We start from the raw sequence: 26,393 nt of genomic DNA on the forward strand, positions 1-26,393 counted from the left end.
CACATTCCCCTCCGAGCAGCGTCTGATTTCCCAGCCGTCCACATAACACACGTCTTTCTGTGTGTTTTTCCTCTTCTGAGAGCAAGCAACATAATGAGCATTTGAATGCTAATGAGCCGACTTCTGAGAATAGACAAAAACATACCATCATGCTTCTCTCCTGATTACTGCATGATGAACTTTGATGTGTGTCCTTCATATGCTTTAAAGACACTTAATTTCACCACTTCATTTTACCTCTTCACCACAAATATATTTGGACAGTCACAGTTAGATACACTACCCACACAGTTAGATACTTCAAGATACCCAGACTTTACAAAGAAAATATTTGATGATAAAAAAAAATACATATATATATATATATATATATATATATACAATAGACAAAATGTCACTTTTCACTGTTTGTTAAACGTGTGAACTTCCTACAGCCTCTAAAAATCCACAAAACTTCATTAAAATTTATTTAAATACATGACATACAAGTTTCAATTATTTCAGTAGAAATTACGTTAATATTTCAGTTTACTATAAATACTTGTCTGTATTTGGCAGTACACTTTCACCATGTTTCAAAGAAAACAAAAGTAATTTGGAAAAGACAAATTTAAAATATAATACCTTTTTAATTTAATTTAACATGCAATTATCCAAAAACATTACTTTGCACAATTCTTTTAAAGTGTGGTTTTTTCTGTAATAACTATTCTTTTTAAAATGCTTGATTTGGTGCAGTGTTTGGAGCAACACCAACATATATTTATAAACAACCAGACCTTTTTTTAGTTGCTGGTCCAAGCTCTGGACAAAAGCCCTAATGAGCAGAAAGACTGGCAAAAAGCACAGTGCATACTTCTGTCTGAAATTGGTGATTAGTGCTGGAGTGCTGAGACTGAACTCCTGATGATCTGCCTTAAATATCCACTGAGCAGCTGCTTGCAGGATACAATTTCCATTGATGTATGGTTTGTTAGGATCGGTCAAGATTTGGCCGAGATACAACTATTTGAAAATCTGGAATCTGAGGATGCCAAAAAAAAGTCAAAATATTGAGAAAATCACCTTTAAAGTGGTACAAATGAAGTTCTTAGCAATGCATATTCCTAATCAAAAATGAAGTTTTGATATTATACAGTAGGAAATTTACTAAATATTTTCATGGAACATGATCTTTACTTAATATCCTAATGATTTTTGGGATAAAACTTTTTTTTTTTTTGACTCACACAATGTATTTTTGGCTATTGCTACAAATATACCCCAGCGACTTAAGACTGGTTTTGTGCTCCAGGGTCACAATATATATATATATATATATATATATATATATATATATGCACTCTTTTAAGCATGGTATTGTAAAAATAAGCCAGAAGAAGAAAAACACGAATAAGTGCATTACAAAAAAAAAGTGCATATACTGTGCTTGTAGCAATTAATTATGCTGCAAGCTAAATTTGGGCAGGTGTGTGTTTTGTCAAGGTGAGATTGTAAGTGAGATTGCTGCTGTGATTGTGATGTTGCAGGACATGATGCTGTGTTTGTTTGTCCTTTCTGCTTCAACAGCTCACAGTGAAGATCTGAAACCCCACAGAGAACAAAACACACACACACACACACACACACACACTCAATGTCACTCAGTATGTCTACACACATAATGTTCACTGACTGAGTTTAAAAATATGACACAAGCTCCAGTTTCCTGTAAAAAAAACCCAGAAACATTATGTGCCCATTTTATTTTCTTTGTGAATCAGCACTTCTGGGTGTTGTTTTTGCTCATTGTCATGGTTGACTTACTGAATTTAATTGCCTTTCCTGAGTAGATGTGTGTAATTGCATTAGTGTCAGAAAGTACACTAGAAGAGCACATGCTTTACTGTTGGGACTTACAGAACAAAATACTCCCGTTTTCACTTTTTACATAATGAAGAAACAACAGGCTGTTTGCATATATTTCTCTCCTCAGATAAATCACATTGTATTTCAGACATCAGCAGTGATGTAGTGTCTTGTTACACTGGGTCATTTGTTACCATAGCTGGTTACCACAATATAGTCCATTCTTTCCTTGGATTGTTCCTTGGATTGTCTGTGAAATGTTCAGCAATGACAGAGACACTGGATTGTTATGTCACATAGGTTAACTTATGATAGTTCACTAAATCTGGCTGAACTTGCTTCATTGCATTATGGGATAGGTTTTCTTCCTAGAATGTTTTGTGTGCCAGTTTGTGCCCAAAAAAACGAACTACTTTAGGTAGCCATAAGGCTTAATGAATCATGGGTAGATGCTCTTCAGGACCTTCTTGAGTATTCTCAACCTTCACATAACTAAAATAATCAATTTGGCCATTGCAACCATTAAAACATGCTAATTTTGCCAGTAGTCATTATATTTTTTCCGTTTTTGATTGGCTGCATCACCAGTCTAACAGACAAATGTGCAAGCAATAAGCAGTAATGCCTTCTTACCAGCTTTGCAGCAAATCAAAACATTGCTTACCTATTTAAAATTCACAGAATGGCCTGCTTTTATGCATGTTTAAGAGTCTTAAAAGCAGCATAAAATCATCCTGTCTCAGGATCCCACAACAGGTTCAGATCTGTAGCATTGATCAGAAATGAGTTTGTGCAAAATAGAGTCAGTATAGTTAATTAAATCTTTCTTTCCCGGTTCATCTTGTGCTGGCGACTTTACAGTCTATGAAATGGAAAGCTGTTAAGAGAAGTGCAGCTGGTGTGAAGACATTTCTTTAACAGGAACACATATTTTGCACTCCATATAGACTTCTAAAAACAGCGGCACCTACTTTGACTTCACCTGCCAATTTCTCTCTGTCTAGGCCAGTTAGATGAGGTACGATCTGGATATGGTCTCCTGTAGATCAGGATGCCTGTGGCTTTGCAAAAATCATCCATTAGGCCAGAAAGTTACCTACATTTTACTGCTGGTTATACCCTGTATAATTGTGTATGTGACAAATAAAAATCTTGAAATTCATGCATATGTGATTTAAGATTGACTTTTTACAGATTACTCATCTTTTCACTGTTTGTCACTATTATAATAGTGAAGCCATTAACAGTAGCTGGTGGTCAAGTGAGACTTCTGACCTGTTTCCACAGTACGATCATCAGTCTGTCCTTCTGCACAGCCCAGGTGCGACTAATTATTTTGAAGATGTTGGAAACAAAAGGATTTTCCTCACACCATCTGTCTCATAATCCCAGTGGTGTGCATGCTAAAGCGTAATTAACTGATCATATGACTAAAAAACAGACATTTCCCCGCCTGCTTTAGATATGACCTCACACTCTCTCTGTATGTTGCCTTCATCTCAGAGTACTTTTTCTTGTGTTGTTCAGACCTGTCATTATTAGTGCTCAAGTAGAGTATCACTGTATTGTATTTGATCAGACTTTTGATTATTTTCACCTGGTGGACAATAAAAGAGGAGGGAAAAAATCCCTCAGACTTGTACTGAAAGAGGGACATGAGCCAGATCACAGAGACTTGAGGTTGATTAGTCTATGAGAATGCAAATAAAGAAATCAGACTCTTTGCTTCTGCTCTGCTTCTGCTTTTGATATTCCTCCCTCTGGTCTACTCTGGTCTGTTAGTCATTTTTCATTTATTAGATTAATATTATGCTGTAATTAGGGGTCTAATGTTTATAAATGGCAGGTCAAAAGGTTTAGCTATTGCCATCCTCAACAGAAGGCAAGACGATCTACTCTTTTTTTTTTTACAGATTTTACAGACTTATGTTCAGCATTGCAAGTAGCCTAGCAAAACGTGCATGAAACTACATCTTATTCTGGACTGAGATAATACAAATTTGTCGAGATAGATAAAATGATTTTAGAATGTTTGACAGTTTATCAGAATACCTCATGGGCCAATATGTTAATAATCGTCATGCTAATAAGTAACTAATTAATAGTGAGAATTGGTCCCTAAAATAAAGTGTTACCAACGGTCACGAATCAGGCCTCTGTGGCTCTTTCCGATCACCAACAGACGGCACCCTCACCCGAGTATTAGCTCTCCACGTGCCTAGGACTGATTACCGCCAGGTGTTTCTCATTACCCCAGCTACTTAAGCCACACTCTCACTTCACCCCATTGCGAAGTCTTGTTTAGCCCCGTCTGACATTTCTGAGCGTTTACCCTGATTGTTTATTCTGTGTATGATCCTGGACTGCCTTGACCCTTGTGATTCTCTGCCGCCTGCCCCTTTGTTGTTTGATCTGTTCCTGACCTGTTCCCAGCCTGCTGCCTGCCCTGACCCTAGCCTGGTAACTCTTATGATTCTGGTTCTCTGTGATATTCCTGACGCTGTTGATCGACCACTGCCTGCTGTTGACTTTGATCTTAATAAACACTGCAAATGGATCCGACCACTTCTGACTCCTCCTTACAGAAGACTTCGCCACGCCAGGACCCAGCAGTGTTAAATCAACTCTCCTCAGAGGTATCAGTCCAAGCTTCGATGCTAGCCGCGCATCATCAACAGCTTCAGAAGCTCACCACACTTACCAAGGAGTTAGTAAGGACACTGCAAAAGTCCGCCATCAAACCCCACACCGCCCGCACCTGTGCCGGTGCCAACCACTCCATTTACTACATTTGCCAAATCTCATAACCTCCCTCTCATTTCATGTGAATCCCGGGTGGTGGTGGCAGCGCTAGACAGATGACCGTTGGGCTCTGGGAGGGTCAAATACCGAATTAGGACTTCAAACCTACACCTACACACCGAATCCATTAGACTGTTCGCCATTGAATCTCCTCAGAATCCTATCATCCTGGGCTTACCGTGGCTGGAGAGACACAATCCCCCTATTTCATGGTCACCACATCAAATTCTCCAATGGTCAGAGTTCTGTCAACACCACTGTTTGACCTCCAGCTACAAACCCACCAATCCTCTCACGGAGATGAGACCCGAGCTCAGAGATCTTCCTGAACTACCTATTGCATACCAGGACTTGTTTGAGGCCTTCAGTAAAGCCAAAGCTTCCAAACTCCCTCCACACCGACCTAGTGACTGTGCCATAGACCTCATCCCAGGATCGACACCCTCCAGAGGCAGAAACGTCCCTCTCTCACAACCCAAGTCAGAGACTATGAAACAATACATTGAGGAGGAGCTTCAATGTACCATCCAAGTCTCCAGCGTCAGCAGGATTTTTCTTCATCAAGAAGAAGGACGGAGGCCTCCGACCCTGCATTGATTATCGAGCACTTAGCGATATCACTGTCAAGTTTCACTATCCTTTGCCCTTGGTACCCGCCACCCTGGAACAGCTCCACTCCGCCAAATACTTCACTAAACTTGACCTGCGCAGTGCATACAACCTGATTCTTATCCTGAAAACTTTCTATTCAGGGACCATAGAAAGTGTATTGACTCAGTGCATCTCAGTGTGGTATGGAAACAGCTCCAATCAGGACTGCAAAGCACTACAGAGAGTTATGCGCTTAGCTGAGCGCATCTCAGGGTCTGCTCACCCATCTCTGTAGGACATCTACCTCAAACGCTGCAAAAATAGAGCTGTCAAAATAATCAAGGACTCAAATCACCCTGGTAACCGTCTATTCACTTTGCTTCCATCTGGTAAGCGCTTCTGTAGCCTGATAGCAAAAACTGAGAGACTTAGGAGGAGCTTCTTCCCCCAGGCCATCAGGCTCCTAAACTCTAACTCTGTGTCATAACATCACATGACTCTATGTAAATATCACCATATCAATAGCTATTCATCATTTTCTCTACCTCATATTGCTGCTATTTAAATACCCTGGACAACTTTTTGCACATTCCTCTTAGTACTATTTAAGTCAACAACATACTGACCTGTACTGACCTGCACATTTATATTTATATTTTTTATCTTTTATTTTATTCTCTTATTTTTTTCTACTTTTCTTTTTATTAATATTTGTATACTTTATAATTGCACTGTCCTTGGAGCGGACCTGACCTACATTTCACTGCTGGTTATACCCTGTATAATTGTGTATGTGACAAATAAAAATCTTGAATCTTGAATCTTGAATTCGAATTAGAGAGGGAGATGAATGGAAGACAGCCTTCTCGACTACATTTGGGCACTATGAATATAGGGTTATGCCCTTCGGACTTGCCAACAGTCCTTCTGTGTTCCAGGCATCCAGGCATGCTGAACCGATTCGTCATCGTCTACATTGATGATATACTGATATACTCCGACTCCCTTGAAACCCATGTTCAACACGTCAGGGCAGTACTCCAGCTGCTCATCAAGCATCAACTGTACGCCAAGATACAGAAATGTGAGTTCCACCAGACTCAGATCTCGTTCCTGGGCTATGTCATCAGCCCTGAGGGAGTTACCATGGACGACAGTAAGGTTCAGGCGGTGGTCAATTGGCCTAAACCCACGACAGTAAAGGAACTTCAGCGTTTCCTTGCATTTGCAAACTTCTATCGACGTTTCATCAGGAACTTCAGTGTGGTATCGGCCCCCCTCACATCTCTACTTCAAGGAGGTAAATCACGTCTCAACTGGACACATGCCAGTGAACAATCCTTCCAACAGTTAAAAGAGCGGTTTACTTCAGCTTCCATCCTACATCATCCCAATCCGGACCTGGAATTCACAGTCGAGGTGGATGCTTCAAACACTGGTTATAATTGTGACACTTGCAACATCTCCAAGTCATCCCATCAGCGACCGGCAGGTCTCCTCCAGCTTCTTCCCATTCCCCAACGACCTTGGTCCCATATCGCCATCGACTTCGTAACCAACCTACCCGACTCCAATCACTTGTGGGGTGGTGATGGCGCAGTGGATAAGACACATGCCTTTGGTGTGAGAGACCCGGGTTCGAATCCACTGTGAGACACCAATGTGTCCCTGAGCAAGACACTTAACCCCCTAGTTGCTCCAGAGGCGTGCGACCTCTGACATATATAGCAATTGTAAGTCGCTTTGGATAAAAGCGTCAGCTAAATGAATAAATGTAAATGTTATCGACCGCTTCCCCAAGGCCTGCCGACTTATTCCCTTCACTAAATTAGCCGCATCATTCGAGATGGCTGAAGCCCTAATACAACAGGTATTCAGGTTTTATGGCCTCCCAGAGGACATTGTCTCCGATCGGGGACCACAGTTTACATCACGAGTCTGGAAGGCTTTCTGTCAACAGCTTAACGTCAATGTCAGTCTCAGTTCAGGATACCATCCCGAATCCAATGTCCAGGTTGAGAGACTAAACCAAGAACTCACCCGCTTCCTCCGCTCCTACTGTCACAACAACCAGAATGACTGGAGCCGGTATCTGATCTGGGCAGAGTATGCCCAGAACTCTCTCAGGAAGGCAGCAACCGGACTTACCCCCTTCCAATGCGTTCTAGGATTCCAACCTCCAATGTTCCCCTGGTCAGGGGAACCCTCAGAGCTTCCAGCTGTCAATGACTGGCTAAGACGGAGTGAGGAGACATGGAACGCAGCCCACGTACACCTACAACGGGCAGTTTGGAGAGTGAAGGAACAGGCTGATCGTCGCAGGGAGGGGGCTCTGTCACGAATCAGGCCTCTGTGGCTCTCTCCGATCACCACCAAAGGGCACCCTCACCCGAGTATTAGCTCTCCACGTGCCTAGGACTGATTACCGCCAGGTGTTTCTCATTACCCCAGCTACTTAAGCCACACTCTCACTTCACCCCATTGCGAAGTCTTGTTTAGCCCCGTCTGACATTTCTGAGCGTTTACCCTGATTGTTTATTCTGTGTATGATCCTGGACTGCCTTGACCCTTGTGATTCTCTCCCGCCTGCCCCTTTGTTGTTTGATCTGTTCCTGACCTGTTCCCAGCCTGCTGCATGCCCTGACCCTAAACTGGTAACTCTTATGATTCTGGTTCTCTGTGATATTCCTGACGCTGTTGATCGACCACTGCCTGCTGTTGACTTTGATCTTAATAAACTCCTCCTTACACCAACGTTCCTAATGATTTTCATAAAGAATTCTATAGATTTATCCTGAGGATTATTATGGTCTGGAGCACATCAGCCAGCCCTTTCCAAGTAGGCATCTTGGTCATTACATAGATAAGCAATTTTGCTAAATATTAACTAGTAAAGTGACACTGCCTTTTAAAGAATGTGGATATTATTATTGCTAACAACAGTACGTTGAGAAATTAGAGACTAAAATAATGTGCCAGTGAAAGTAAGAGTTGTGTTTACTCTAACATCTGTAAACTTAATCAGCAGGACGCTTGAAGTGTTTAACAACTGTCTGAATTCTTCATTCAGTTTTTTTGTTTAAAACGTAAAAAGTATCTACACTGAAAAAAGTGCTTGTCGTTATAATAAAGAACATTTTATACTTGATCCAACTTAATAAATTTACTTTTTTGTCTTGTCATTGAGCTAAAGTAAAATATTTAACTGGAAGTAAAAGTAAGTTTTGTTGGTGTAATTTACACTATTTGCTTCAAATCAAATAACAAGTTTGCATTTTGTAAAAACCACGTGATCACTGACGTCATCAAAATTCGGTTTGAGAATTGTTCCCAGCATGCTTTTCTTTATGACTTAATAAAATGATGTAATTAAGTGTTATTTTATGTGTTTTCCCCCTGGTTTCACAGACAAGGCTTAAGCTAGTCCCAGTAAAATGCATGTTTGAGCTGTCTCAACTGGAAATATCTTGCACACCTTAATGTTTTCTTCTAAGGCATTTTTGTAAAAGTTGCTTTAATATCTTAATTTAACTAAGGACTAGTCCTGGCTTAAGCTAAGCCCCGTTTGTGAAACCGGGCCTTTGAGCAAGATGAGAAAAGTGGGAGACTTGTTTTGCTCAAAGAGCATTTAACACTGAGCATTTAGCATGCATGTACTATTTAATGTGCTATATGTTTGTTTATTTATTTATTTATTTAGTCATTTAGCAGACGCTTTTATCCAAAGCGACTTACAAATGAGGACATAAGAAGCAATCAAAACCAACAAAAGAGCAACAACGTGCAAGTGCTATTACAAGTCTTGGTTAGCCTAACGCAGTACAGATAATTATTATTATTATTGTTATTTTTTAATAAAAAGACATAGATAAAATACAATTAGAATAGATAGTGCTAGAGTTAGAGGGTCAAGTAAAGATGGAACAGATGAGTTTTTAGCCGTTTCTTGAAGATGGGTAAGGATTCGGCTGCTCGGATCGAGTTGGGCAGGTCATTCCACCAGATGGGAACAGTTCATGAAAAAGTCCTTGAAAGTGTTTTTCTGTGTTTTTGGGATGGTACAATAATTCGTTGTTCACTTGAAGAACGCAAGCTTCTAGAGGGCACATAAGTCTGAAGTAAAGAATTTAGGTAAAGGGGTGCAGAGCCAGTGGTGGTTCTGTAGGCAAACATTAATGCCTTGAATTTAATGCGAGCAGCTATTGGTAGCCAGTGCAAATTGATGAACAGAGGCGTGACGTGCGTTCTTTTCGGCTCATTAAAGATTAATCTTGCAGCGGCATTTTGGATTAATTGTAGAGGTTTAATAGAATTGGCTGGAAGACCTGCCAAGAGAGCATTGCAATAGTCAAGTCTGGACAGAACAAGAGCCTGAACAAGGAGTTGCGTTGCATGTTCCGAGAGAAAGGGCCTGATCTTCTTAATATTATATAATGCAAATCTGCAGGACCGGGCAGTTTTAACAATGTGGTCTGAGAAATTCAGCTTATCATCAATCACAACTCCAAGGTTTCTGGCTGTTTTTGAAGGAGTTATGGTAGATGAGCCTAACTGGAAGCTGAGATTGTGATGAAGCGATGGGTTAGCTGAAATTACAAGCAGTTCTGTCTTAGCTAGGTTGAGTTGAAGGTGATGGTCCATCATCCAGCAAGAAATGTCTGATAGACACGCTGAGATGCGAGCAGCTATCGTCGGATCATCAGGATGGAATGAGAGGTAGAGTTGAGTGTCATCAGCATAGCAGTGATATGAAAAGCCATGTTTCTGAATGACAGAACCTAGTGATGCCATGTAGACAGAAAAGAGAAGTGGTCCAAGAACTGAGCCCTGAGGCACCCCAGTAGCTAGATGTTGCAACTTGGATACCTCACCTCTCCAAGATACTTTGAAGGACCTATCAGAGAGGTAAGACTCAAACCACTGGAGTGCGGTTCCTGAGAAGCCCTTTCTCAATAGGGTTGACAAGAGGATCTGATGGTTGACTGTATCAAAAGCAGCAGACAAATCTAGCAAGATGAGTAATGAAGATTTGTCAGCCGCTCTTGCAAGTCTTAGGGCTTCAACAACAGAAAGCTTGTACTATTTAACAGAATATGTAACTATGCTATGTTACTATGTAACAGAATATGTACTATTTGTACTAAATCATTTTGAGGCTACTTAATTGGGTCACTTTTTCCAGTGTGCTTAATATGTACAATCTAGATTTGTATTCATGTGGATATTTGATTTAAAGTTAAGTTTATCCAAACAGATTCAGTGATAATTTGTAATAAAATTCTGTAAAAAATATATTTGGTTGAAAGTGAATTTTTAGTTTCAGTTGACTATAGAAATTTGATTTGGTCAAACATCTTTTTTTTCAGTTAAGATAAAGTAAACTAATTACTTGTAACAAGTTGAAGTTTTTTTTTTTTTTTACTTTGATCTAATGACACATGTTGTTCCAGTGTTGGGTTTTCTGTAGGGTTTCCCAGTGTAAAACCTTTAAATACTGTGCTTAATAGTAATTCTTCCATACAGGTCCATTAGAACAGGAAAACATGTCCGCTCCTGATCACACCGCATAAGAATGGCATTTTGCAGCCCGAAGGTGTGTTCTTTACACACATTACACAAGAGCGCTCTGAAGCACACATTCATTTCCTGCTGATTATGTTGAGTGAGACGTGTGGTTACAGATCAGCAGAAATCTCGTCGCATTGCTGCGTGCGGCTGTTGTGTGAAATGAATCCGGTAAACTCTGAGAGATTGGAGGGATGTTTGATATGACCTGCTTTACACAGCTCTTCCTGCCACACCAGAACCAACATTTGAAGAACAACGTCAGTTCTGCTAGTTTAGGCTTTCTCTGGTGTTTAAGCAATAGTGTGTCATGATTGAGAGTACATTGAAAAAAATAACTTGTAGGATTTACTTAAAAAAAATCGTAACAATTTGCATAATAAACACATTTTAGATCAATTTTACTGCTACTGCTCTGTACAATCTACTTACTATTGAACTTAACATTCATTAAGATATTAAGTAAATATATAATTTCACATATGGAATTAAGTAAAATCTACTTATTTAAATTAGGTCAATTTAACAAAGTTAGCTTGGCCAGTAAAAGTTTGAGTCATTTTTATTTAGTCAAAGCTAACTTAGCAATACTTTGATTTTTTTTAATATAGAACTAAATCATGCTTTTAAAGTGTACATTACTTAGAAATAAATAATACTATACATATCATGTAGACACCATATTTACATAATTAGTAATGCAGCACTCATCTGAACACAGAGACTTCAATACTTGGTACACAATACACGATGATGGTAACATTTTGTTTTGTTTTGTTGTTGTTTTTTTAGTATGAATGTGTCATTTTGAGTAGAAAATGTAATCAAATCACAAGCCACTAAACCTAACAACAAAATTGACTTTAAATTATTGCCTGAACTAGCTTTTCATATAGAAATTACATTTGTTTTTCTGTAGTATTTACTTGACCGCAGAATCATGTTCATCGGTGTACTGCTATGTTTTAGTATTCTAAACCTACTAATATTCTAACACTACTATGGTAGTCTAAACCTGACTTTATAATGTTATGATTGTTCTTTTCCAGAACAATACAATTGAATGCTTGAAAGCTTAGGGTACTTTTATTTTATAGAGCTCCTTTTTGAAGCTCGAATGCTCTAGTCCCCATTTTATTGTAACTGCAATAAGAATAGATAGCATGAACTGTTACCCGGTAGCCGATCTATGTTTAATTTGTGCTTAAATATTGAGCTTCTGTCCTCAGCTAGCATGCTGTGTGGCACGTGATCTAGTGTACGGCTTTAAGTGACCTGATTGTTCTTTAAGCGAACAGAAGTACTGTACATTGCAGATGTTGTATCATACTACTTTTAAAGAGGAAAGACAGCCTGTGCCTTGAACACACAGCACTCACTGAGTCACAGATAAACCTGCAGTATGATTCAGCAGTCTGTTAATATGTTTTTACATATTAGATTAAAACCCATCTGAAAGAACAAAATATACTTCAGTAAACCTATGCTCGGATGAATTTTTCTCCCTGTGTATTTGGGTAAAGGACACAGGAAAATGCTGGTCCAGCAGTTGCATTAGGAGAGGTGGCACGTTTGCACTGCAGCATGATGCAGTGTCTGTGCAGAGCCGGCGTCTTTGGTTTCTTCTCACCAGCAAAAAAAAAAAAAATGAAATGGAACCAAATCGATCCAGCAGTGCCCCTCAAAGTGCTCACGCAGAGAAAGAGACTCTGAGCGCTGCTGCATTGCAGTGGATGCGCTGCAGTGGCCCTGCACTGCTATTTTTAGGGAGCATTTATTTTGAGACTAGCTGCATCTTGCAGGTATTCTCACAGACATTAACTATACTACATGGGAAACTTTGCATTGGGTAGTTGACATGAAACACTTTTTGCAACTTGAAATGTCCTGTGTGACAATTTTCTGATCCGTTTATTGTTATTATACATGCCGCTGTTATGAGCACATAATAATTAAAGGTACATGAAATACTTGTATTTTCAAATATCGATTTGTTACACCACATGAACTAGCGGAAGTGAAAAGGTTTTTAAAAATGGTGAAAAACTTAGATAAGATATACACTCTCCTTTTTACAATACAGTTTAAATTTTTTACTGTTTTTATTAATTGCTTATTTTTATTATTTAATTGCGACTCCTTGACTCTGATGCTTCACTCAAGTTACAAATGAATTAATTTAATGTTCTATAACTGGACAGCTATGCTATATTATTTTAGTGTTTTATGTATTTTATATACTATTATATTATATATTTATATGCTATAATATTTGATATGGTATTATAGTACATTAATATTTTGAGTTGGCTTTTATTTTTATTTTTAGCTTGCATTTTAGTTTTGTTATGTGCTTTTGTCATTTTATTAGTTTTTGGATTGAGTTTAGTTATTTTTAATTTCAGTTTTTGCTGGAGTAATTTTAGCACTTAAACTTATTTCAGACTTTTTAGAGCTGCTTTACAGCACAATTGAATTGTGTTTTCATCATTAAATCATTATTTTCTTGTTTATCCCTGTAAAGCTGCTTTGCAATAATCTGTATTGTATAAAGTGCTATATAAATAAATGCTTGACTTGACTTTTTATATTCATATTTTAAACTAAAATCTTGATGGAAAGTAAAGTTATATGCCAACTTAATTTCAGCCACCACTTCTACAGTCGCCACTTAACTAAACCTTGGGAACTTTCCTTCTTTATGACCAGGTCAGTGTTCATTAACATGTCAAAAGACTCAAGTACAAGCATGAAGGTTGCACAGCAATGCAATTGTCCCTCCTCTCCTTTGCTCATCACTCATGTTTATTTGTAGCATCTTCGCTGTTTGCCGCCAGACTTTGGCTGCATTGAGATGTGCTCATACGTGAGTTGAATGATTTGGCTCATGTCTCTCACCTTCAAAAGACTCAAATGCACTCCTGCTGTTTTGCTGACAACTCCACTTTACCTTGGTGCCCATCACTGTGAGCGCAGGATGCCAAAATGCCAATATCGCATGAATAGTGTCTATTTAAAATCTTGTCATTCTACTTACAGTCTTTTGATTCTGCATTTTCTTTCATGCGCTGATGGTCAGTCGTATGCAAATGCGCGTCACTTTCCCATCTTTAGAAAACACTGAACGTTGTTGTGATGTGACGGATGATAAAATGTGCCTGATCACTAATGCTGCAGGTTTAATGGGAGTGAAAAACGGCAATTAGATTAACGGGACAAAAGCAATCTGTTACGCTGTCAATTATTCATGCAGTGCTGGTTGTCTCAAACATCAGCAGTTCGGATGGTAAAGATTGAATTACATTGAGCTCAAAGGCAGAATGTCTTCTGCTTCAGTGGTCACCTGATGGGGTCTGTGACCTACGAAGCTAACTCGATTATCTGTCAGGATGAAGGCTGAGTTTTATTCTAATCTGCTCATCTTCATACCAGCAGCGTCAAAATATCCCCAGCCTTCAGTGGCTGCTGTCCTGTATCGACAGTGAAGAGGGGAAGTCAGGATGGCCGGATATGGCCATGCGCTCCAGCCGTAAATGAGAGTAACTTGATGTCAGAGCTGGTTAGAGAAGGCTATGGATACATCCTGGTGGAATCGGTTTGGCCCTAAAAGCAGAAAATAGATCCATTAGTATGTGAAGTCATGAAGTAACTTCAGGAGGTTCTCAGTCAGTCACGCAGGGAATCGGTGGATCTCACGGTTGGGTTGTCACCAGTCCCTTCCTAGTAATGGTGACAGATCCAGAAGATCGAAAATATTGTTTGGTCAGTATAAATGTAACAGAAGTCTATGGAAAGTCCGCACAATTCACAGAAGTGTGTGTGTGTGTGTGTGTGTGTTTGTGTTTGTGTTTGTGTGTGTGTGTGTGTGTGTGTGTGTGTGTGTGTGTGCACGTTTTTGTGACAAATGTGGACATAAATTTATATAATGACACAGGTACACGGGTATTACAAGGTGAAGGTGACTTTTCAGGACATTGACCCATGTCCCCACTTTTTAAAACGCTTATAAATCATACAGAGTGATCAAAACACTGTGAGCTGAATGTGTTTTTTTTGGGTGGGGGGCATAGTTACATGTTATTTAGAATTAAAAGTAAATGTAGTATAGTTTAGATTTGTATTAAATGCAAATAAATGTATTGTCTTTGAAATATGGTTAAACTTTACAGCCAAATTTCCCTCCCTACCCTAGTGAAAAATAAATATAGGCTACTAAAATGAATTTGAAATACATTTATTTCATGCTAAGACTACTACAAATACATTTACATATTTATATACTTAATAAAAATACTCAATTACACTTTTAGTATACTAAACTGGTATACTTAAAGTCTGCTAAATTGGAACAATTAATTTTTGTACTTAATGCACTTTAATAGTGTGAAAGTAGAAGTCCAACTAAAGAAGTATATTTGATTATATTTAAATGTCCTCATTTGTATGTCGCTTTGGATAAAAGCGTCTGCTAAATGCGTCACGGGAATAAATTACATTTTAAAGTATATTAAAATAGAAACTGGTATTTTAAATTGCAATAATATTTCACAATATTACCATTTTTGATCAAATAAATGCAGCTTTGATGAGCAGAAGAAACTTCTTTAAAAAATATTAATATATATTAATATATCTTACTGATCCCAAACTTTTGAAAGGCAGTATATATATATATATATATATATATGTATGTATATATATGTATATATATGTGACCTTTTATTTCATATATTATCTTAAAGTACAGTTTTTAAAAATATACTTTTAAGATTTGAAGTGGGCTATAAGTACACATTCAATACAGTTAAGAGGGTCGGCCAGATTGTGACAACTTTGATTACTCGGTGCTGCATTGCTGACGCATTAGAGATGCAATGCCAGATGTGACGTGTGCGTTGAGCTGGTGTAGAGGTGCTCAGTTAAAAATGTTGATGAGCAGGGACTTTGCAGACCGGTGTGGCTGGAAGAAGTGCAGAGGAAGGCAGTAGATCCAAAGAGCTCAGGGAAACACTTTATCATCCCAGTGGTTGTCGACTCACAGGAGTGATGCGCTTTCATATATCCAGATATTATCGAAATGTTACAGGTACGGAGTGATATTATTTGATGCTGTTCAGATTTCTAGAATTGGTGTAAAATATCCGTGATTGCTGTTTTTGTTTGAAACTGTCATGCTTAACTAAATCACGGCATTGCATGATATTGCTGCTTTGTAAATGCCTATATTTGAGCAGAAACATGATTATTTGAATGTTGCTCGTCTTTGACTCTGGTGTAGGCATGCAATGAAGTAGCTGTTTAGTTGAGCAATATTACCATACCTGTTCACTCACATTCTTTTTTAAAGTGAAATGTGATGAGTTTGCATTTATTTTGGTCTCAACAGCCTGATGTTCATTGATGACCTTCTATATTTAGCAGATATTCTGTGAAGGTCATTTGAATCAGACACCCATACTGTGCATGTCATGATCTGCAGCTCAGATACTTGATCTTAGATTAGCGAAGCTCTAAACTAGTGAGTCTGTGCATTGAAGCTCTAACATAACTTGCTGTGCATAGAACTTCTTTCTGCATTGCAAATAACATGTCATTTCATAAGTAAGAAACATCTTTCATGTGGGCAAAATTTAGTCTTAACATTGCATAAACAAACTTTCTCTCACTGAGAAAGAAGCTTTTCAGCATATGTGTGCTTGCAATCTCTTCATTTGCTTATTTGCACTAAACATAGCATTAGTGTTCTTAGAAGCTCTAAACTAGTGATTCTGTGCATTGAAGCTCTAACATGACTTGCTGCACTTCATCTTTGATTTTCTGCAGTAAAACTGTTCCCTGCTCAGTGCACTTATGTGTTGTGTTGTTGTGTGCAGCGGCCACCAGCACCACTCCCTCAGCCAAGACCTCCAGTCATGTGACGCGCTGCAGCGAGAGCGAGAGGAACTACTGCGTGAATGGTGGCGAATGCTTCACGCTGGAGGTCACACCCGGCAACATCAGACGCCTCTGCAGGTACAGCTGCTCATCCGCATGTGTTTAAAACTGAGAGATTCAGTCTGCAAGTCGCAGAGCCGTTCTACTGTGAACGTGTTTTTCTCAAGTCATTTTAGTTGAGGTTAGATTCTCAGGTAGTAGGGTTTCCTCCAAGGACATGAGAGAGATAATGCCTCCTCAAATAATTAAATGAGAAAATATCCACAGTACAAAAAAAAAAAACATTGCCAATATATCACTCTTTAAAAAAAAGGTTCTGTCATCCAGCGACACCAGCTATGGAAGTTGCCATGGGAGGCACTGTCTCTCTTGTTCTCATTGTGTTTTAACCGAAAAAGCAAGGTATAAAGAGTTTGGTGGGTGGTAATTGCAACATAGGCTCATTGGAAATGCATGCCTCTACCTACATTTCTGCAAAACTCAAAAAACGTACCTATACACACGAATCGCTGCAGTTTCCAGTTGAAATGAACACTAGAGGCTTTTTATTCCTTTTCACACAAAATATGATTTGCAGGTCCACAGTTTTGATTAATAAAGCCAAATTTTTTGCATGCTTACTTGAGGAATATTATGTTATGAATTCAAAACAATTTTAATAACATGCTGAGAGATTTGAAAACTGATCATTTTGAACGTTGTCGTCACATATACAGCTTCATATGCATGAGTTTTCTAATTCAGTTTTTTTGCTCGATACGGCATTGCACTTCAGTGATGAAGAGTACGAACCCTGTTAAACTACGGTTCGAACAAAACAGCTCAAATCGGCATATGGAAGTAAAAATAGCAAGGCTGCATCAACACGTATACGTTTTTTTTATCACTTTTGCATTTGTTTACACTATCGGGTAGGTTTAGGGTTGTGTTTGGTGTAGGGGATATTTCCAACATGATAGAGCATTAACTTTTAGCGACACTCGAATATGCGAATTATGAACCACTGCAATAGTACCTGAAGCAACGTAGCAAAAATGTACCAGGGTTACGTATTGAACCTGTGTTGTAGCGCCACTCACTGGACGTTTCTTTTTAAAACTGCCACAAAACGTTTGGTAAGGTACTTAATAATGGTGTTGCAGAAATGTATTTCGAATGAGCCTGGGTTGGGTAATTGAGAACAAATGGGGAAAAGTCATGTGAGAGGAGGCGATGCCTCCAAACCGCTATGATTGGCCTTTTACACTGTCCATGCCATAAATCCTACCTCTGAATAGATTGTTCTGAATAAGGCTGGGCGATAATGCAAAATAAAAAAATCTCTATTTTTTTCAGAACTTTTGACCGATTCTCGATTTTGACGATTTTTAACTAGTCGACTTGAAAATGTAACTACAACATGATTCAAGTAACTTTTTCTTTATTAACCCTCTAGTTAAGAGAACTGTGCACCACACATGATGTTATCAACAGAATGCAAATGTTAAACAAATCACTTGTTTAATATATTTGCAGAAAAGATGCACGAACTACAACTACATCTTGTACAAACGTGTCTTATTATATGTTCAGAAATAATACAAGGAAAATGCTTTTAAAAAAATTCTCAAAAGTCAAGGTAGACTATTATTAACTATAAATGTTCTGTAAAAACAAGCTCTCAGTCTGTCACCATGATGCAAACATGAAATATCAGACATACAGACATTCTTTTCTCTTATGTTATCATTGGCATATCATTAACAAAGTGTCTAATTCTAGTGTTTGGTAATATTTCTGATTAGTCAATTTCTAAAAATTTAAAAAACATTAAATTCGAATTAACCGATAAAATCGGAAAAATCGCCCAGCCATAGTTCTGAATGAGTAAATACAATGATTTTAATGGGAAGACTAATTGTAATGAAAAATTAATTCTAAAAGTAAACAACTTATATATCACTGATTTATCACGTCAAAATAAAACTTGCAAGGATGGTGAATTTAAAGGTACATCAAATGTGTCTGTGACCATTTTGAAACCTGCCGTGTTTACTTGACTGCTGATCCAAAAATATGCTGATTGTTACAAATTGTTACAAACAGCTGAACATCAATACACAAATAAAAATAGACTTGAAATATGTTGCTATAGTTACTATTTCAGAATAAATATAAAAATGCTTACAAAACCTTTTTTTGAAAGTTTAGGCAACATTTATTTATTTGACCTGAAAGATGTGGTAACATTAAACATAACTGCAATTTAATTTACTAATTTACATTGGATTCAACTAAAGCATTAAATGCAGTGAGGACTTGGCCTCCTCATTTCAGATCACATACTGCTAGCGAAGGTTTTTTGCGTGCATGACTCTGACAGCACTCTCTGGGGTATTCATGCTCTTACTGTCCAATTCGGTGAATAAGCACAAACCCGAGTGCTGAAGTCATCAGTAAGCACTGCAGTCAAGAGGAGCTTCTCTCTGTCTCTCTCTTTACTGTAAATGCAGTAGCAGTCAGACGGCAGCGCTCCTCGGGGACTGTAGATCTCTTTCCATTTCTGCCATCCATCAGGGGCCACGTGACCCTTAACAAACACATGGAATTAGTGCCAAGTCAAGTATCACTAGTAGTGATTTGATCAGGCTAAGTATTGATGTTCAGTGTGTGCTCCAGACATGAGAGGTGTGCTGGTACTTTACTAAGTGATCAGACACACTACTTACTGGATGATAAAACAGGAGGAAAAGTCCCACAGGGTCCTCTTCCTGTCTAAGCACAGATGCACATTGAAGGAGAAAACCAAGCCATATCTAGAGACCAGAAGATCACTGGTGGACTTGTTTCATGTTGGACTATAAAAATGCACTCAGAAATTCATGAAAATCACCTAGCAACACCCTAGCAACCACCCACAACAGCCCTGCATCAAAGCGACTTTTGGATGTCCAACCCTATTCACATTGTCCTCAGGGAAAGCCAAACATCTAGTTGCTAATGTGTTCACTCATTGTCTTCTTATTATGTAAAGGCACCGATATACTCAGTCTTTTTTGTTCTTCACTCAAGGATACAAAGAACATCCTGACCATCACTCTGCTGGGAGTCGCCTTTAAATGAATAGGCAAATATTAGGGGTGTAACGGTACACAAAAAAGATGCTTTGGTACATTTTCTGTACAGCAGGGGGAAAAGCAAAACATAAAATTGCTTCTTTTTTCCCTTTTTATTAAATAGTTGTTTACTGAACAAATAATGGCTACATACAGCCCTGTTACGCGCACAGTGCTATATTATTATTAGATATAATTAACACTCAAATAAAATATTTCTATGCTTCTAAATCTAATAAAATGATGTTCTTACTCCAAATCCGTGCTGCCTTGAGTCTCACATGCCATATCAAAAAGCATCAAAACGGCATTTATTGTTTGAATTTCCAGATTAAATGTGTACCGAACTGAAAGACCATGTTTCTTAAGTAGTCTCTTATGCTCATCAAGGCTGTCACGGTTGTGAAATATTATTGCAATTTAAAATAATTATTTTCTATATTAGTATACTTCAAAATTAAATGTATTCCTTTGATCAAAGCTGAATTTTCAGCATCATTACTCCAGTCATAGTGTCACATGATCCTTCTGAAATCATTCTGATATGCTGATGTATTATCAGTGTTGGACACAGATGTGCAGCTTAATATTTTTGGGACCTGCAATATTTTTTTCAAGATTCTTTGATAAATAAAATGTTAAAAAGAATAGTGTTTATTCAACATAGACATTTTATGTTACAATATACACCATTATTCAGTAGTTTGGAGTCAGTAAATTCTTTCTTTATTTTTTTAAAGAAATTAATAGTTTTATTCAGCAAGGATGTGTTAAATGGATAAAAAGTGATAGTAAAAACTTCTAATTTAAATATATGCTGTTCTTTTGAAGTTTTTATTCATCAAAGAATCAAAGAAAAAGTATCACAGGTTCCAAAAAATATTAAGCAACACAACAGTTTCAATTTGCAGCAATATTACGGACATGTTAAATATCATTATAGTAATATATGTCTACATTTCGTAACAATTACATTTTATAGCATCCGTGTGAAAATAAACCTGGAAAGAGACGTGAGGATTTGGAGAGAAAAATGAACGATTCTTAGTGCATTCCAGGGAATTATTCATGGTTTATATTACAAATATAAACTCATCAGGTGGATAGATCAGGTGCAGATATATTTTGTGTTACATGAATGAATTCAGTTGTGAAGAACGACTGTAGATGGACTGGAGATGATTTTACTTTGCGTTCTAATCCATCTGCATGTATATTTTTTTCAAAAAGTCCCATGCACCCGCAAACGGCGCCGATGCCTGTGAGAGTGTTTGTGTGTTGTTGTGTAATGTTGTGTTGTGCTGTGTTCATCCTGTTTCTAACCCAGGTGCCTTCCCGGATACACAGGGAACCGCTGTCAATCCACAGACCCTGTGAGAGTCGTAGACCCCAAACGTATGTGCAGTCAGTGAACATCCCCTTCACCCCCAAACACCGCTGTTTCCACGCTGCCTCGCCACCTCCGCCACTCACAAAACAGTCTCTCTGTCACGTTTAAACTGTGATTGGCTCTTGGGAGCGGAGACGTTTGCGAGACGTTCAGCGGGCAACACTGGAGACAAGCGTGTGTGCGGGGGACTTTTGGGTGTCAAACTCACTTCCTGTCTTCCTCTCTTTTCTCTCTGTGACTTCTGTCTTTCCCTCTCAGGTGCCCCAATGAGTTTACTGGTGATCGCTGCCAAAACTACGTAATGGCCAGCTTCTACAGTACGTCTATTTCCTCTTCCTGTCTGTGCTTGGATTGGAGCATGCTCAGTCAGCTCTTCCTCCTGTTGCTTTGTTTTTGTGTTCTCGATGGACGGGTCGTCAGATCAGACAGCGATCTAGTTATTTTGGGATTCTGTTTATGTTTTCCTTTACTTCTCTTTGCATGTTTAGTGTTTATTAATCTAGTTTTGTTCTGTTGGATGCTAGTTAGCTGACAGTGGTTAGACAGGGTTGACATTCATCGATCTGGACATGTTAGTTATTAAGGGTTTCTCTGCTTCACATCATCTTAGACTTAGACAGGAACAGACGTATCGAGCTCTGTCTGCAGAAAAACAATCACAGCAACTGGCTCACGATATGTTATGAACAGTGACTTTACTCTCAGCTCATCAACATGTTTTTTTCGAGCTAGTCGGATAATTACATCCAGTAAAACGCCTAAGGGTCCTTCTCAAGAAACATTGAACATTTGTGCTTTTTTTCTTTTTTTTTTAAATACTGCTGAATTTTTTAAAATGTTTAGTTTGGAACAGTGTTGTTTTTGTTTACTAAAAACTAAAACTATTACAAATCATTTTCATTTGTTAAGCTGAAATAGAATTAAATAGAAATATTAGATGAAAAACATAAATGTAAAGAAACTTAAATGAAAATTAGAAATATTGCATTAGCAGCTGCAGTTGCTGAAATCAATTTAATTTGTATAAATTACTCCAACTAAATCTGAAATTAAAATAAATTAAAGCTCAATAGAAATATTTTCATAATTAAAAATATCAAACACACATAAATTATTACAAAACTTAAAATAAAAATAAAAACTAATTATTAAACTATATTATTAAAAACAAAAATAGTATATAAATAAAACTAAAATAACGATGGTTTAGAATTCCCATATTTTATAATTCATAATTGAATTAATTCATAACTATCAATTCATAGTAATAATTCATAACTATCAAATGTATAAAATAGTATAAGTTCAGTGCCCTGCCACAAATTGTACCTTTCTCTGAGAATGACCCTATTAAAGTGGCCTGCCACAGTGAAAACCATAGTTTCTCTAACTGATGCACTTAAAGCACACACTTCAGAGTCTCTGAAGCAGATCTGAAGGACCCCTGCTCAAACCCATCAGTGCACCGTGAACCTTGCTCAATAGAGACTTCAAATAGGACTTTTAGGGAGGTATTATGGACCAGACAGAATATCTCCATCGATTTATCTGAAGTGCTAAAAATAAAATGGCAAAATTTACTGGAGATCTGCAGACAATCTATTCTCAGCTATTATTAGTGTTCGCTAATATGCCCGTCATAGCATGACCTCCATCAGATGCTCTGGCTCAGTGTCCAGGGAGGTTTTATCACTGATAAATGACACGCAGGAAAGATCAGAGATATCAGTCAACGGCTGAAACAACACTTCATTATTAGCTCAGCATTCCAGTCAAATAATTGATAAGCAAGGGTGATTATTTTAAATTATATTAATATTGGTCATTTTACATTTTTTTGTGATTGTAATATCACTCCAGTTTATGGGTGGAGAGCCTTTTTTATGCATTCTGTGTTTATGGCAAAGAATGACATTATTTCGGAAATCCGTATGTGCATTTCTGAGAACCTCATTTTTTATCTCAAATTATATTTCTGGAATCAATTTGCTAGCATTATTGCCTTCAAATTTTGACTGGCTCAGGTATCAGACAAGCAGCAGCAGGTTTTCTTCTGGACGTTACAGATAGTTTAGGCGACCGCGATGTGCATGTGTTTAACAGCATGTTTATCTAAAACATGTGCTGGCGTGATTACATGAATAACCGAGTCTGACTTTGTCCGTAGTGAAATGTGGAGGGTTGGTCTCCTTTATAATGATGTGAGCGCAGTGACATCTGCATGTGCATGTCCTTGTGTCATGATGACAACCAACCATACGAGTCTGTATATAGAGATGCACATCACTATATACGTGTGACAAACCATCCATGTATCTCTTAATGAACTCTAAAAGCATTAAATGATGCATATTCATGGTGGGTTTAAAGTCAAACAGAATAGGCTTGAATGATTTCTTTTCCAATGTGTTGTGTGTCTGTGTGATGTGCCATGCTGTACTCTACATGCTGAGATGATTCCAGTGTTTTCGGAGGTGGTTTGAGGTGGTGTTTGTGTGCAGTCAGTCAGATTTGACATCACCGCTCAACTGTTTTCTGTTTGTTTGTGTTTTGCTTTCTTTTCATCACCTTGTCTGCCTTGGCAGAACATCTTGGGATTGAATTTATGGGTATGAATCGTTCTTTCCTCCTAGTTTGCAGTTTCGTAGGTCTAGAAGCTTGAGCCTGTTTCCTTCAAATTCAGCTGGTTTCCTTTTGCTCATGAAGGGATCAAACAGCCATAACAAGATGATTGGAGATTGATATCATTATTACTCTTTATTATATTAATGCAAAGGACTTCAGATGGCTGCTCAGAGCCACTCTGCAGGTTTCTAGGGTTTTAGGCAAGAAAGTGGATAGCCGCTCCAAAGCATATGATGTGCAGGTGGGCATTAGGTAGGAAGGATGTTGTTAATTATTCATGAAGACCTCTGATATCTCCTATTCAAGGCAGATATGTAAGGCTCTCTCACACACACACAAACACACTGAGCCAGCTAAAATAATTCACACACAGTTCAGCTGTGCAGAAGAGAAGCCGTACTGCAGTAGTTATGCTGTGTTTAGATCCCTTCAGCTTTGCTTTGCCCTCCTGCATCCCTCTGTCTTCAGCATGACATTGCATTCCTCACTTTCTTCCATGTTTTCTCCCATTTTTCTGTTTCCTCCTCAGTGTTTTATCAATGTCTGTTTGTAGTGATTGCCATTGTGTTGTGTGCATCAAGAATATGCTATACTTAGAGATTTAAGGTCTAAATCAAATGGGTGGTAGTGTTTGCTCACATGCCTCAGTAATGTTTATTGTGACAGGAACTTACAGTATTCTGTGCCATAAAGACCCTGTGAAGTCAAAAATAATTAAAATGATCTTTTTTGCAGAGAAAATGGCCCAAAAATATTGATGACACCAATATTTCACTCAGGGGTGTGTACAGATTTTTGTCCAATCAAATGCTCTTTGGAATAAGAATGCCACGCCCCCTTATACAGGGCTGTCTAAACCTGTTCCTGCAGAATTAGGGTGTGTTCACACTTTTAGTTCGGTTCTCTTGGTTCGAAAAATGATACATTTGGTCCTGGTCCGGTTAGCGTTCACACTGGTATTTTTGACAGCGAACCTAAAGATACCAAACCTAAAGACATAGTGATACATTCACAACCTGATTGGTCGGGTTGAATGACATATATTTCGTGACAGATCTTACCGAACACCCCAAACAATAGGTGTTGCATTCATATTTCGTTTGAACTGCGCCAGAGTTTGTCTGGAAGCAGACCGAGGCCCATCTTTTTAGTGGTCTCGGTCCGCTTGTTTGGTGCGCACAGGGTCTGGATGGCAACGTTCACACTTACTCGAACCACATTAACAGAGCAGTCGCACCAGAGTTTGTATTAATCGAACCAAACATGACAAGTGTGAACACATTTAAGGTCCAACACACCTGCGTCAGGTCACCTTGCTTCTAGTAGAGGTCCTGAAGACCTATCATACACCGCACGATGCAAGTGTGTTTTGCTAGTTTCAGCCCGATTCAGTTATCATTTTCACGTCCTGCGCCACGTTGTTTAAATAGCAAATGCATTTGCGCCCTTTTGTTCACTCAGGTGCTGGTCTGAAAATGAGGTGTGTTCAGGTGCATTGCTATTTTGAGGCAACTGAAATAGACCAACTAAATTGACCAACTAAAACACAGTATTTTTTTTTTGTTATTTAAAGAGCACTTTAGTAATATGCGCCTATAGGCGGGTCCACAATGCACGTACACTCTGCTTATTACACACACAGGGATGCGCAGCAGCACAAACATGCCAAATATTACACATTACTACAATGTAAAAGATTATTATTGTGTAGGCTACATAAATATAAAAATGCCTACATGTCAAAATGGATAGTCATTGCATGTATCAGAATTGCTACCTAGTCTTTACGCTGTGTAAATAGCGAATCCGCCATGGCGCAAATGCAGCTGGCTCTTAAAGGGAATGGGAATGAGACTTTGATTGGTTTATTGCTGGTTGTGCCCAAAACACACCCATTATTCTTTAAGAGAATAGAAACAACCTTTTTAGACCATGCGCCGGGTGCGCCAACCGTTTTTCCCGTCGTTAAACTAGCAAAAGTGGATTCAGACACGCCCTAAGTGCACCTGCGCAGTGCGCTTTAGACCATGTGCTTAGATCGTTAAAATAGGACCCCTTGATTAGATGTGTTCAGTTAGGGTTAGAGCTAAATTCTGCAGCAAAGTGGCCCTCCACAAGCAGGATTGCACACCCCTTGACTACTGCAAGCTGCAAATGGATGTCATGTAAACTAAACACAATTTATAAGAAATTTGCTATGACCCATGTCAAACTGTCCTGTGTCAACACAGGAAAGAAAAATATGTTTGTCAAAGAATTTCACGGGGTCTTTTCAGCCATACAGTTGTGTTACCAAACTGTGAGTTTACACCACTACCAGTTCATGACTTTTTATTAAAGCCTTTAGCATCCATATCTATTGAACATTCACAATAATACAAATCAAAACAGACTAACAAATTAACAACATGAAAAAACAACACAACTTGCTGAAGGCTTCGATAAATTCAGTCTGTCAGTGTTGTGATTAAACCTCATAACGAAATGAGTGAAATGCATGACTGAGTGTTGAAGACTTCCCAGAGGCCTCGGGCCCTGCAGAG

General features: G+C 38.4%; 1 protein-coding gene across 1 annotated transcript in view; it reads left to right on the top strand.

The window, feature by feature from the left end:
• Nucleotides 1–26,393, top strand: part of LOC306865439 (pro-neuregulin-1, membrane-bound isoform-like) — a 59,778-nt gene that overhangs the window by 24,005 nt on the left and 9,380 nt on the right. The window contains exons 4-5 of the mRNA XM_079410034.1: nt 16,680–16,818; nt 21,163–21,230. Coding sequence (XP_079266160.1) covers nt 16,680–16,818; nt 21,163–21,230 — 207 coding nt within the window. The remainder of the gene's footprint in view (nt 1–16,679; nt 16,819–21,162; nt 21,231–26,393) is intronic.

This window comes from Barbus barbus, assembly GCF_936440315.1.
Source record: "Barbus barbus genome assembly, chromosome: 47".
Classification (NCBI taxonomy): domain Eukaryota; kingdom Metazoa; phylum Chordata; class Actinopteri; order Cypriniformes; family Cyprinidae; genus Barbus; species Barbus barbus.